The following is a 13,433-nucleotide window of genomic DNA, read 5'->3' as shown; positions in this document are numbered from 1 at the left end:
TTAGAGGTAACATAACACTACTTGGGATGCACCGATGTATCTGCCAATAATTGGTATCGGCTGATAAAAGCTATTATCTGCATTATCGGCAGATATTTAAAAACAGCCGATGATCAGGGCCAATTATTTCCTCTCATTCAAACAGTGGCAGAAAGGTCTTCTTGTGTTGAATTTAGGGCTGTACAAGTTAAAAGCACAATAGCACAGTAACGCAGTGCCATTAACACAGCTTCTATTTGACCCTATAAATCACCCCTTAGTTCAAGCCAAGTTTGCCAGGTCCATGGTTTTCCCGTCATAAAACATTATCTGTAATGCGCCTCCAATCCAATAATAACAAAGAGTGTTGTGTTTTGTTACTCCTGATAAGAAACAAAGTTTCAGCTTTCAAATCTTGTGTATCTTATCACAAAATTCAAACAATAAATGCCATTTTGACGCTCTTAAATGTGGCGTGACAGATGGCTATAGCGCATCAGTTCAAGCCAGAGTGCGGACTGCAAGTCTCTTCCACTTTAATACAAGTTATAGCACAAAATAAACATGAATGAACATCAGAAGGTATGTTGAAAGATACAGTACAACTTACCAAAATGTCTCATATAATCACTCAATGAAAACACTAGAGGGAGCTTATTTGAGTTGCATGTAAACATTTTTAAGTGTGATTATTATATCTATAATAAATAGCATTGAATATAATAATGTTGTTGTTCATTTTAACCTCTAATGTAGCAAATGACCGAATAGTTTGCAGCATTAGTTGGGAGACATTTTTTTCTTTCTTAAGAAAACCACACTATCGGCAGATATCATTCTGAATAATCGTATTGGCAAAAAAATTTCATATTTGTGCATCTCTAGTAAATACCTGTTACAGGTAACTCAGATATGTCCACTTATTTGAATAAGGATAAATGCAAGCACAGTATTTGACACAATTAGAAGTCAACACATCATCATAACAGGAATCTGTTTTGCCTCTGTTTATTAGGCTATCTGATGGAGAGGAAGAAGAAAGGATCATCAAGATGGACGAAACTTAACTTTGATGTCTTTGAGAACACAACATACGAGGCTAAGCGCATGATTGAAGGCATTCTGTATGAGATAAGAGTTTTCGCAGTCAATGGAATCGGAGTCTCGGCTCCCAGCCTCAACTCTAAACCATTCATGCCAATCGGTGAGAATGTTGTGCGATTGCGTTGTTACGAATTTTTGATGTCTCTTGATTTAACTCTTGATTTCTCTCTCTCAGCCCCCACCAGCGAGCCCACAAAGCTGACTGTTGATGATGTAACGGACACTACATGCTCACTCAAGTGGTTGGCTCCTGAGAGGGTCGGAGCTGGAGGCCTGGATGGATACATCATTGAATTCTGCAAGGAAGGAGGTAAGTCATCTGCTGGAATCATTCTGGGCCTAAACCGAACGCTACATAGTGAAAGCATAGCGGATGCAAACCTACTTTACCATCGTGCACTTGGGCAAACTTCCTCCAAGAGTTCTGTCAGGCTATATGTGGATAAATAATGCAAGATAAATAAAAGGGGTCATATAGCTTATGAAAAATAACTTATTTTGTTTTATTCTGTGTCCAAGGCAACATTTGCCACTTTTAATTTAAAGTACTAAAATAATTTAAACTAAAACAAAAATTAATAAAAACTACGCAGACATAAAAAAATTATATATATAAATAATAATAATAATAATAAAAATGACAAAAACAAGAAAATTACTAAAACTTTATCTGAGAATTAAAATAAAAATACTAGAATGACAAGGTTTTGATTATACATCACACGTGTATTGATATTTATGTTTTTGCTCCAAATTGGTTTAAAAGGTTATTTAAATTTTAAATTTAAATATGATTTAAATTGAAATCTGGAGCCATTATTTGAATTTGCTAGCAGTAAAATAAGTAAAATAATAAAAATCGAGTCAATGTTTTATTTAAATGAACACTTAATTTAGCAATAAATGTCCATTTTTAATTATATGCAACAATATCTAGTTTTAAATAGCAAAAATTATGTATGTGTGTGTACCGTATATACATATATATAAACACACGCTCAACTAAAACACTAAAATGCCACATAAGTACTTCTGTGTACATTTTTGAGTCATAATGTGAACGAATTATTGAATCAGATTTTTGAATCAGCTCATTTAAATAAATAAAAAATATATAACTTACCGTACCCCACTTTTCCTACTGAATTTCAAATGGGAGTCTTTAACACTCGCATTAATCTCATAACAATCGCAAGCGAAATCTTTGCAAATATATGGTGACTATTCAATATATCATCCAGCTCAATAATACAATTATTAATTTATTTGAAATAATTAAATATGTAATCTTATTTCGTAAATGTTTTTGTTTTAAAATTATTTATTTTAATATGTTGTTTTTAATTGAATATTTTAATTACTATTATTGTATTTAATTATTATAAATATATATATATATAAATATATATATATATATATATATATATATATATATATATATATACATATATATATATTTATATATATATATATATATTTTTTTTTTTTACATTTTGGTTTTAATTATTATTAATGATAATTTTTATATTTCTTTCTCTGTCTCTGCGTGTCAGAAACGGAGTGGCATCCTGCTAACACGGATCTGGTTGAGCGCCAGAGTTACACAGTGAGGAACCTTCCCACTGGTGAGAAGATGAATTTCCGAGTGGTCGCGGTGAATATAGCAGGCCGCAGCCCTCCTGCACTACTTGGGCAACCCGTCACTGTCAGAGAGATTATGGGTGAGGAGAAAACAAGACTGATGAAAAATAAGGTTGGTCTCTAGCAAACCTGTTCCTTCACAGTGATGTTCTCCTCTCGTTTCAGAGCATCCTAAGATCCGTCTGCCTCGTGATCTCAGAACCAAGTACATCAAGAGAGTCGGAGAGAAAATCAACCTTGTCATCCCCTTCCAGGTGTGTATGTTAAATGCATACGAGCCACATCTATGATCACTTCACAAATGAACAAGTGCATGTGTTTTTTCAGGGCAAGCCTCGTCCTGTTGCCACGTGGCTGAAGGACGGCCAGCCGGTGGATGAAAAGAAAGTGGGTATCAGGAACTCAAACGTCGACTCCATTCTTTTCATTCGTTCCGCTGAGAGAGAGCACTCTGGAAAATACACACTTAGCTTGCAAATTGAAAGCATGGAAGACTCAGCCACCATAGAAATCCGAGTTGTAGGTAAGACAAAACAGATTTTAAAGATGTCTAGAAACTGTTTGACTCATCTTGCATTTTTTATTTATGAATATCATTAAAATTAGAGGTCCACCAATAAGGATTTTCATTGACCGATGCTGGTTTTGGTATGTAGAAAGCATAGTGATATGAAATGCAATTTACTAATAACTAATAATAATTAAAATACTTGCAAAATATTTCAAGTTGTTTTACAAAGCTCATTTTTTAATAAGTACATAATTAATATACTAAATTAGAAGTTCCCAAACTTTATTATCATTTGAACCCTTTGACATAAAATATTTAATTACTCCCGAAAGTTTTAGGATAACATTTCAATAATTAAATAACACTTTATGGTTTATAGTTTATGGTTGTGTGATGTCAGAATATGATCACGTGACATGCAGTTAAACAATATTTAATATTTTTTTGTTATTTTGAATGTTTTATTTAATATTTATTTAAAATGAATGAATAATTTTACATTATTTTATTTATTTTATTATTGTTTATTAGGTTTATTTAATTCATAAATCATTTTCAAAATGATTTATTTTAATTTAAAATGTTTGTTTTAATTATTATTAATTATAATTTAAAAATTATTTTACATATTCAATTGAATTATTATTCATTTATTTGTGGGAATATAAATAATTAAATTTTTAAGATGTAATTATTAAATCTTAAAATTATTTATTTAATCATTTATGATTAATAATTAGCTTTCATCAATTCCCAAACCCCCTCCAGTTCCCTCACAAATCCCAGTTTTGGGAAACCTAAATTGACAGCCCTAAAATCTCCCTGTCTTATCACTCACATGCTGACCCCTGATTTACTCCAGATACGTTCATCAAGTTGATCTGACACTCCGACTCTCTTCCCAGATAAACCTGGCCCTCCGACTCAAGTGCACGTGACTGATGTCTGGGGTTTCAACGCAGCGTTGGAGTGGAAACCACCCAAAGATGACGGCAACTGTGAGATCACTGGGTACACGATCCAGAAAGCAGACAAGAAAACCAAGGTGACAGATCCGATCTCCATTTATCCACCAAAACATAAGTCTGTCATCATTCACTCCAATCTTTCTCTGACTTCAGTGTGACTTCAGACTAGTAATATAATCATATGGCCAACTGTTTTGGTGATTTATAATCTTTTTTTGACCTCAACAGCATCCATCTATTTACGGTAGGGTGTTTGGAACAACATGAGGGTGAATAAATGATGACAGAACTTTTATTTTTGGGTGAATGACTTCTTCATATGTAACGCTCTTACCCGTAGGAGTGGTTTACGGTGTATGAGCACAATCGCCGCCCCAACTGCACCGTCTCTGACCTGGTCATCGGAAACGAGTACATGTTCCGTGTCTACAGCGAGAACCTCTGCGGTCTCAGTGAAGATCCCTGCATGAGCAAGAACACCGCCATCGTTGCCAAGACCGGTCAGTGTGCTGAGCGGCTTACATGTCGGGAAAAAGCCATGACAAAAATCAAACTTAGCTGTTCGACTGCACTGCAAAAAGAATTAAGAGCAGATAAACTATGGTTACTGTTGTTTACAAGCTAACTATTTAGAGCTGCACGAATCAATGGAAAAATCCAATTGTGATTTTTCTCATAAAAATTGGACACAATTTTTAAAATACATAGTAAAAAGGATATGTGTATAAACTGTATATACACACACACACATTATTTTTATTTTATTATTAATAAAATATTATTCAATTACTAAATAAAAATATAAAATTAATAAATAAACTAAATAATTTCAATGTAAAATACAAAAAAGTAAAAAATCAAGAATGCCATCTTGTTGTTTGTAGGGCTTCACAATTTTGTGATTTATATATCAATACGGCTATAATATAATTACAACGAATACTATAAATTATATAGAAATTACTATAATACTATAAATTATTAAATAAAACTAATAAATAAAAACAAAATTAGAAATATTACTTGTAATATTTTACTGTAAAATAAAAAATTTAGTATTTAAGAAAAATATATAACAATTTTAATTTACATTACAACTGTAAAATTACAATACTAATATGTCTGATTTAATTTCATAAATATCTATCACTAATGTGTTAATATCTTCATTGACAAATGTTAAACCTTAAAATCATGCATGTTGCATTTCCAAATGCACTATATAAGCAACCCAAACTCCAACACTGCTGAACATGCAGCATATATATTTACTTTCCAGTCTCTTTAATTCGATATCTCATTAATTGTGCAGCCCTATAACTAATACAGTAGTATATTCACACACACACACACACACACACACACACACACACACACGTTACATTGTCAGGACCATGCTTGCTAAATTTAGTTTTAGCACACAAATTGCAAACAAACGTTTGTAGATTTTGATGTCAGTTTCTCAATGCCACACTCCCAGGTTTGGAACATAAACGAGCTCCCTACATGGAGCAGGATATGAAATGTGCTCCTAAGTTCACCGCACCCCTCATGGATCGATCTGTGACTATCGGCTACAGCACGGCCATCAGCTGCGCAGTCAGAGGCTTGCCAAAGGTACGAGACAATGATCATCATCTCCACATACTCTGCTGAACATGAGGGCAGTCTTTGTCTTAATCTGTTATTACATTGAGGCAAAACACCACAGGTGAACAGGGTAAAAACAAAAAGTACCTAATAGATGTTGCCATATTTCCCCAGATGATTAATCACACACTGTAAAAAATCAAAAGTTGAGAACTTAAACGTTTAAGGAAACCATATTTTTAATTTTCTCAGCTGTATTCAGTTTATACGACAAAAAAGTTGAGAAAACTCAAAAATCTGCTTCTCAACTTTAGATTTTTTACAGTGCAGTAGATTAAGGCAATTGTTTTCTGAAATGTTCAATTTAATTATGTATAGATATGAGGCATTATCTAGTTAAATATTCAGTAATTCTGGATAAATCTGAACATAATTCAACATAAATCTGAACACCGGATGAAGCCAGGTTCAAAATTCCTGTTGCATTTTGCTGACATATTAGAGTCAAATGAGTTTTGGATATGTTTTTATCAGAAAATACTGTCAACAGACAGAGAGCAGTACACTTACATCATGTTTTTAGGAATAAATGTTATATAAAGTCATACATTTGATCAAACCCCATAAGAATATAGATTAGAATAAAACGGTGAAGTTTGATGGATGTAAGTGCTGGAGAAATGGAGTGGGGAAAAAACATATTTTGAGAATCTGCTTTAAATATGTATATAGTAATTACCAAATAGATCAATGTTATCAGCACAAGTGTATTTTGGATCTTTTCTTTCAGTAGTCTGAAACAACATGTTATAAAAAGCCAAATAGCCAAAAACTGACAAGTGACTGAACAATATTTGTGCCTGTAATGTGTTGCCTTAACATATACCCACCATTATTCAGCATCCTTCACGTCCACTGCAGAAAAATCAATGTCATATCCAGTTTAATGCTATAATGTCATGAGATGTACTTAGTTAATAAATAAACACTAAATTTCACTTGAGCAAAGCAATTCTGTGTTTCTGTGCAGCCGAAGATCGTCTGGATGAAGAACAAGATGATAATAGGTGACGATCCAAAGTTCCTGATGCAGAATAACCAGGGAGTTTTGACTCTAAACATCCGCAAACCCAGCACCTTCGACAGCGGCAAGTACTCTTGCAAGGCAGTGAATGATCTCGGAGAAGATGAGGTGGAGTGCAGATTGGAAATCAGAGGTAATTTACACGTACACTGAGAAATTTTCTAGGAAAAATTACTAGTAAATTGCACAAATAATGCATTGAATTAAATGTGAAATTTTGAAATAGAAAAACTTCAATAGTATTTTCTCGTAAAACATACTCCAATCTTTATTTACAACATCTTTGTTACAGTGTATTTGGAACATTATGAGGAAAACAGCTTAATCAACACTAAATGATTCCTTAATAAAAATCTAAAGGATTATTTGGGTAGGGCTAGGTGCTAGAAAATATGATTAGCTCAGTATAAAACCCAACAGAGAGTCCTGTGTGGGAACAAGAGTACATTGTTTTAAACGCAGTACTTCAGTGATTCACTAGAGGACGCATGTAGTACAGGAGCGCCTTCAGTGTTTCCTTAATTAAACTGCTGTGTCATGTGTTCTGACATGCTTGTGTCACCAGTCAAACACCATTACCAGGAAAATCTCTGTATAATATTAGAATATGCCATCAGACAACATCCAGCTGGAAAGTTACTTGACACAGACAAAAAATTTGAGCAAACAAAGTTATGCAACCGAACGTCTCTTAGGCAAATCATTGCCAGAGGAGGATGAATACATTTACGGTGATTTAATGTATATGTGTCATACTGACAGCACACAAGCTTCAGATGCAGGGAAACTAGATGCTTTATGGGTTTCCAACTGCACAACATGTTACAGGAAGATAATTAAAGCAGGAAAGTCATTTCACATTTCTCTTTTTAGTAATGCCACTGGCTGGCACATTATCATAGTGCTACATTTGAATTCTGTGCGCACAACACATAAAGTAGATATTATGCACATTTTCTGCTCATTTAATCCACTAATCTTCACAATTTACAGTTAAGATATTCAAAGCCCACTAAGTTAACTCATATTCACTATCATAGGTTCGTTAATCTGTTTATAATAACAATTTACCCTGATGGCCATTAGTGGCTTTGATGATATAAAAGACATTAAAGGGTTAGTTCACCCAAAAATGAAAATTAGCCTGTTTTTTACTCACCCTCGAGGTATCCTAGGTGTATATGACTTTCTTCTTTCAGACGAATCAAATCGGAGTTCTTTTAAAAATTGGAAATAAAGGCCTCATGTAGCGAATCAATGTGTTTTTGTAAGAAAAATATTTCAAATGTAATAAACACTTCATCAAGCTGTCATAAGCGGATGACGTTGGACGTCGGCGTTGCGTGAATCGTTCCAGAATCGGATACTTAAGGTCAGGAATCAGATACTTGTTGTCAAATTAAAATTTCGATTCTGCTTATCGATTCCTATGCGCTTTTTTTTTTTTTTTTTTCTTCATCTGTGTGACCTAGCGATCTGCCAGGACCTTGCTCACTAATCTAAGCGCTCCAAAGTTTCACTGCATTTGCTAAAAAAGCTAAGTATAATATCTGTGATAGCTAAACAGGTTGCAGGAGAGGTGTCACCACCAACATGACATTGATTTAATAGATCGTTAAAGATCGCGAACATGATTCAAACACCAACGTGATTCTATTCCTAAATTACAATAATTCATCTGTTTCATTCCTCAATGTTGTGATCACTTGGTTCATCCGTGCAGCATACGATCACACCAGTCAGTGTGATTTGAACATTTAAATCTGCCATTGACCTAAAGATAGCAGCTGTCATGTATATGAATGAAACAGCTTCACAGTCTTTTCAACCACACGGTATCATTATTTCTGTGTTACTAACATTCAAATCACAGAAGCACTGTTATCGAAGTTTATAGTTCAGATATAAACTCTGATATGTACGGTAGCGACACTTCAAATGAAGATTTATCGATTACATTGTTACGCCATAGGTGGCGAAAAGGGTCTGTTAAAATGTATTTGTCTTTGAAACATATAAGAGATACATTCGTTCAAGGACGCGGATTCATCCAGTAATGAAACAAGTACATCTTGAGCGAGTCATTCATATATTACATGTGATTTTGTTAAGTTGTCTAATATTTATTTCTTCAGAATCATGAGAGAACCACAACTTCCATTGGGGGGGGGGGGGGGGGGGGGGAGAAAAAAACTCAATTTATCCAGAATCATGCAGTTCTATTTTGCACACAAACAGCTCTTAAAGAGTCAAGTTTTTATGTATCCTGTTGATTTTTGTTCATGGTATTCAGCTCCAATAAATAGTTTGCAAAAAAGAGACACAGGATAAATGTTTGATATCATTATATAATCACATTGGAATCGAAAAGAACCAGAATCGATCAAATTCAAACGATTCCCAACCCTAGGGATTAGTGACGAACGCAGAGAGGGAACAAAACAAAACGCCGGTCACGAATGAGAAGTACAAACCGAAGATGTGTAAAGAAAAATGTTGGAGGACTTCGATTTAAGCCAAGAGGAGACTGGTTTTCCTTTGCTAAAGTAAGGAAACTTTGCTTAATTCCTTTGCTCCTGTAAACAAACTCGCGAGACTAGCATATCTCAGAGGCGCGCGACACATACGTCCTACGTCATCTACATACGACAGATACCAGAAGTGAAAGAAAAGTGTTTATTGCGTTTGAAATATGGATATTTTTCTCACAATGCATGGATTCTCTACAGGAGGCCTTTATTCATGTGAGGCATGTTTTATTATAGATGCGTGCACTTTATTTGACGTCTTGTGGACTGTTGAACAGAAACACCCATCCACTGCAATGATAACTCTTGGAAGACCCAGGACCATTTTTAATATACCTCCGATTTGATTTGTCAGAAAGAAGAAAGTCATATACATCTAGGATGCCTGTTTTTGACTCGTTTTTGGTTGAAATAACCCTTTAATTGACCTGTTTAGATGGTCAAGACAACATGTATTAAAATGTAATCTTGTCTCCTTGCATTGCTTGAGATGCCTGTTTTGGGGCACTTCACAGTTCTTTCGTGATATTTAAGGACATTTATCCCTAAAAATATTTAAATATGTATTATATTTAGCCTATTTTGGGGTATATTTACATTATTTTCATGGCATTTGGACATTTATCCCCCAAATTCTCATTACATTAATGCTAAAAAATCCATTCTTATTATTGTCTTAACATCATCTTCAATTGAGTAAAACAGATACTACCATGATATATCATTACTGTATATCATTATTGTTTTATGAGTGATACAGATACACAGCATATCATATCTCATCTCACATTCTCTCTCTTCTGAACGCAGCCGCACCGATCGAGAAGAAGGACTAGGACGGAAGATGGCAGCATCAACAGCAGAGAGGAAACGGATGGGACATCGACTGAGTATGATCCGCCATATACTTATGTTTTAAAGTCTTTTGTGTTTGCCAGGCTATCCGTGTGAATAAAATAAGTGACGGCGGCTCATGTGGTCTTAAACTCTCGCTCTGGTTTTGTAGCTTTTGAAGGCTTTGAATAAACACTCGGTTGACTGCATTAAGCCCCAATGAGAAGTATTTTTATCAAAACTATAGCAACCGGTGACGTTGTGCTATGGACAATTATGCATGTTCAAAAACAATGGCTTTAATAGAGACTGTGACTGAAAACACAGATCCTTCCTGTCAGCATGTAATCGACATATTTCCTCTTCATAAATGATTTGAGGTTCAAACAGGTGATTGATTGCTGATCTAAGTACAGTACATTTTAAAAATTAAAATAAACTGGTTACATATCTTAATGGTGTTTAAAATGATCAAATTGACTTATGCTTTCATATATTTGCAGCCCAAACTGCGTTGTATGTTTAGCTTGTTTCTGCATTTGTTGTGTTGCAGAGCAGAAAATAAAGTACTTTTATCAAAACTGCACCATCACCGATTTCACAACACATCTGCAGGTGAAGATGAAGCACACACTGAAACTCATAAAGAGGATATTTCACCATTTTCTGCTCATTCGATCCACTAGCCTTCTCAAGAGATGTCTAACTGTCCTCTAACTTGTTCATATTCTACACAATATCATATATCCATTATCGGTTTATAATATAAATAGTTTACCCAAATGGTGCTGGTTGAAAAATATTAATTGACCTGTTTTAATGGCCAAAACGTATTGTATTAAAATGTGAAAATGAGGATTTTGTCACCTAGTATTGATTGGGATATGGTTTTTGACAAATTGTTGAATCTCACAAAGCCCAGGTCATGTTTATTCTCAAAATTAAACAGAAAAAATACACATAAAAAATTATGAACATTAAAAAATTACAAATCTGTGTGTGTAGTCATTGTGTTCGAGGATATTTATCCCTTAAAATATTTAAATATGCATTATGTTTAGTCTATTGTAGGGCATTTTGAAATACGTTCATGACATTTAAGGAGATTTATTAAAAAATAAATAAATGTATTATATTTACTAATTATTTTTACATAGCACATATACACCTATCTATCTATAGACATTTGTGTTTTGGACATTGTCGTTGAATGTCCAAGTTCTATTTATATGTAATTACAATATTAATAGCCAAATACTGACAGCAAAAAAAAACAAATATAATACTCATAATAATCGTAATAAAAACAAACCTTTCAGTTTGACTTGGCCAATTTACTGTATTAATTTGCATAAATCATTGCATGCAGTTGTGCTCAGCCACTTGGTGCTGCTGAGGCAATGCTGTAAGACCATCACCATAGTTTCTGCAGGTTTCCATGGCAACTGAGCCACTATATATCAGCCGAGATGGAGGGGAGACGAGCGGAGGAGAGAAGAGGAGCAGAGAGGTGAGCTCTGGAAAGCAAAGGGGAGGGGAAAGCCAATGAGGGGAGCGGAGGGGAGAGTCAGACAGCAGGGAAAAGGAGGAAAAAAACACTGGCATGTCTTCAGAGACAATAAATACATGCATGTTAGAAAGCGAGAGAGAGCGGGCTATTTTCAGCCCCTGGTTGTCATGGAAACAGAGGCCTCGCTACTGATGCAGACGTTCAATGCTCACAGATGCTCGAATCTGATTAACAACAACTGCCGATAACTATCCAATATATATCAAATATAACAAGCCAACTTAAAGACTGTGACCTGATCCTAGAGAGCTCTAGAAACACTACACAGTCACTACAGATGGTATAGAGCATCACAGAGATGCAGATGCTACCGAAAGCGTCTGTCTGTCAGTCAGTGGTGTGAGCGGGACACGAGACAGTGGAAAAATACAGTAAGGCATACAGTCGGTCGGCGAGCGGCATCGATGCAGATGATTTCCAAGAGCCAAAGCGCTATATGCTGATGCTCCATCACTTGATTAGCAGCTCCCCCTCACTCCTCTCTGAAGGACAGAGGGTTTCCCACTTTTCACAGTTGCTATGGAAACGCTGCAACCAGAACAGGGAGTGTATGCAGGAAGTGTGTGGCGTTTAGATGAAGCCGCAACCAAACCAAGATTTCCCACATACAGTTCTCAGGAATATTCAGTTTCCACAAAAATATTGAGCAGCACAACTGTTTTCAACATTGATAACAATCAGAAATGTTTTTGAGCAGCAAATCAGCATTTCTGAAGGATAATGTGACACTGAAGACTGGAGTAATCATGCTGAAAATACAGCTTTGATCACAGGAATAAATTGCATTTTACAATATATTCACGAAGAAAACAGTTATTTCACAATCACAATTTTTCTTATATTTTTGATTAAATAAATGCAGCCTTTGTGAGCGCAAGAGACTTCTTTCAGAAGCATTAAAGAAATTATAACTATTCCAAACTTTTGATCTGTAATGTACGCCATTTTCCAGAATACTTGTTTTCTGATTGGTCAGTCACTGCATTCTGCCACCAAATATTCTTAAACTGTATATTTCACCGCGCTTCATATCGCTCTCTTCTCACATTAACTCGTTTACACTTGAATCAGTAGTTTGTATAGAGATTGATTTACTTCTTTAAGTAGCTGAGTAAGGGGGATGATGTACAATCATCTGGTCATTATCACAAACAAGACCAAATCAGCTGTCAGGTATGTTCTGCTGTAATGACCGACTGACTGTACATTATGTTAGTGACTGAAAATCAAAACATCTTGGTTCCCAACTGCTGGGAAGCACGGTCAAAATAACATTTGTTGAATGCAAATAATAAAATGCAACTAACATGAACAGTTAGGATAGAAAAGTATTTTCTTATTCAGCCAGGTTTTTTATATGAAAACAAATCAATGTTTATTTTAAGGACTTATTTTAACTTGTATGAGAAATAATTGAGCTCAATGTCCAACATATAATCTGGCTATTAAATAAAACATTTGAGAACCACTGATTTAATCCTTCTGCAGAAAGAGATCGAATATCAACAGTGCTGTAAGCAATTTTACCATTTTCCAGACTTCCACCAGACCACTCCCAGACAGCAAGCAGTGTTGGCCCAGGTCCGGCCCACATCTGGCCCGCATGGATTTCACACAGGCCAGA

General features: G+C 34.9%; 1 protein-coding gene and 1 gene segment (V, D, J or C); one reads left to right on the top strand and one right to left on the bottom strand.

Moving 5' to 3' along the window:
• Window positions 1-11,176, top strand: part of LOC306863389 (myosin-binding protein C, fast-type-like) — a 33,061-nt gene extending 21,885 nt beyond the window's left edge. Inside the window, exons 20-29 of the mRNA XM_079406713.1 lie at window positions 995-1,183; window positions 1,259-1,393; window positions 2,637-2,804; window positions 2,890-2,978; window positions 3,052-3,247; window positions 4,141-4,280; window positions 4,544-4,703; window positions 5,684-5,820; window positions 6,824-7,010; window positions 10,216-11,176. Of these exons, the coding sequence (XP_079262839.1) occupies window positions 995-1,183; window positions 1,259-1,393; window positions 2,637-2,804; window positions 2,890-2,978; window positions 3,052-3,247; window positions 4,141-4,280; window positions 4,544-4,703; window positions 5,684-5,820; window positions 6,824-7,010; window positions 10,216-10,241 (1,427 nt within the window). The 3' untranslated portion in view covers window positions 10,242-11,176. The remainder of the gene's footprint in view (window positions 1-994; window positions 1,184-1,258; window positions 1,394-2,636; window positions 2,805-2,889; window positions 2,979-3,051; window positions 3,248-4,140; window positions 4,281-4,543; window positions 4,704-5,683; window positions 5,821-6,823; window positions 7,011-10,215) is intronic.
• LOC306863410 (Ig kappa chain V-III region MOPC 63-like) overlaps window positions 1-13,433 on the bottom strand; it is a 773,265-nt gene that overhangs the window by 116,513 nt on the left and 643,319 nt on the right.

Source organism: Barbus barbus, assembly GCF_936440315.1.
Source record: "Barbus barbus genome assembly, chromosome: 44".
Lineage (NCBI taxonomy): Eukaryota > Metazoa > Chordata > Actinopteri > Cypriniformes > Cyprinidae > Barbus > Barbus barbus.
The sequence above is the reverse complement of the archived record's forward strand: the minus strand, read 5'-3'. Positions and strand labels throughout refer to the sequence as shown.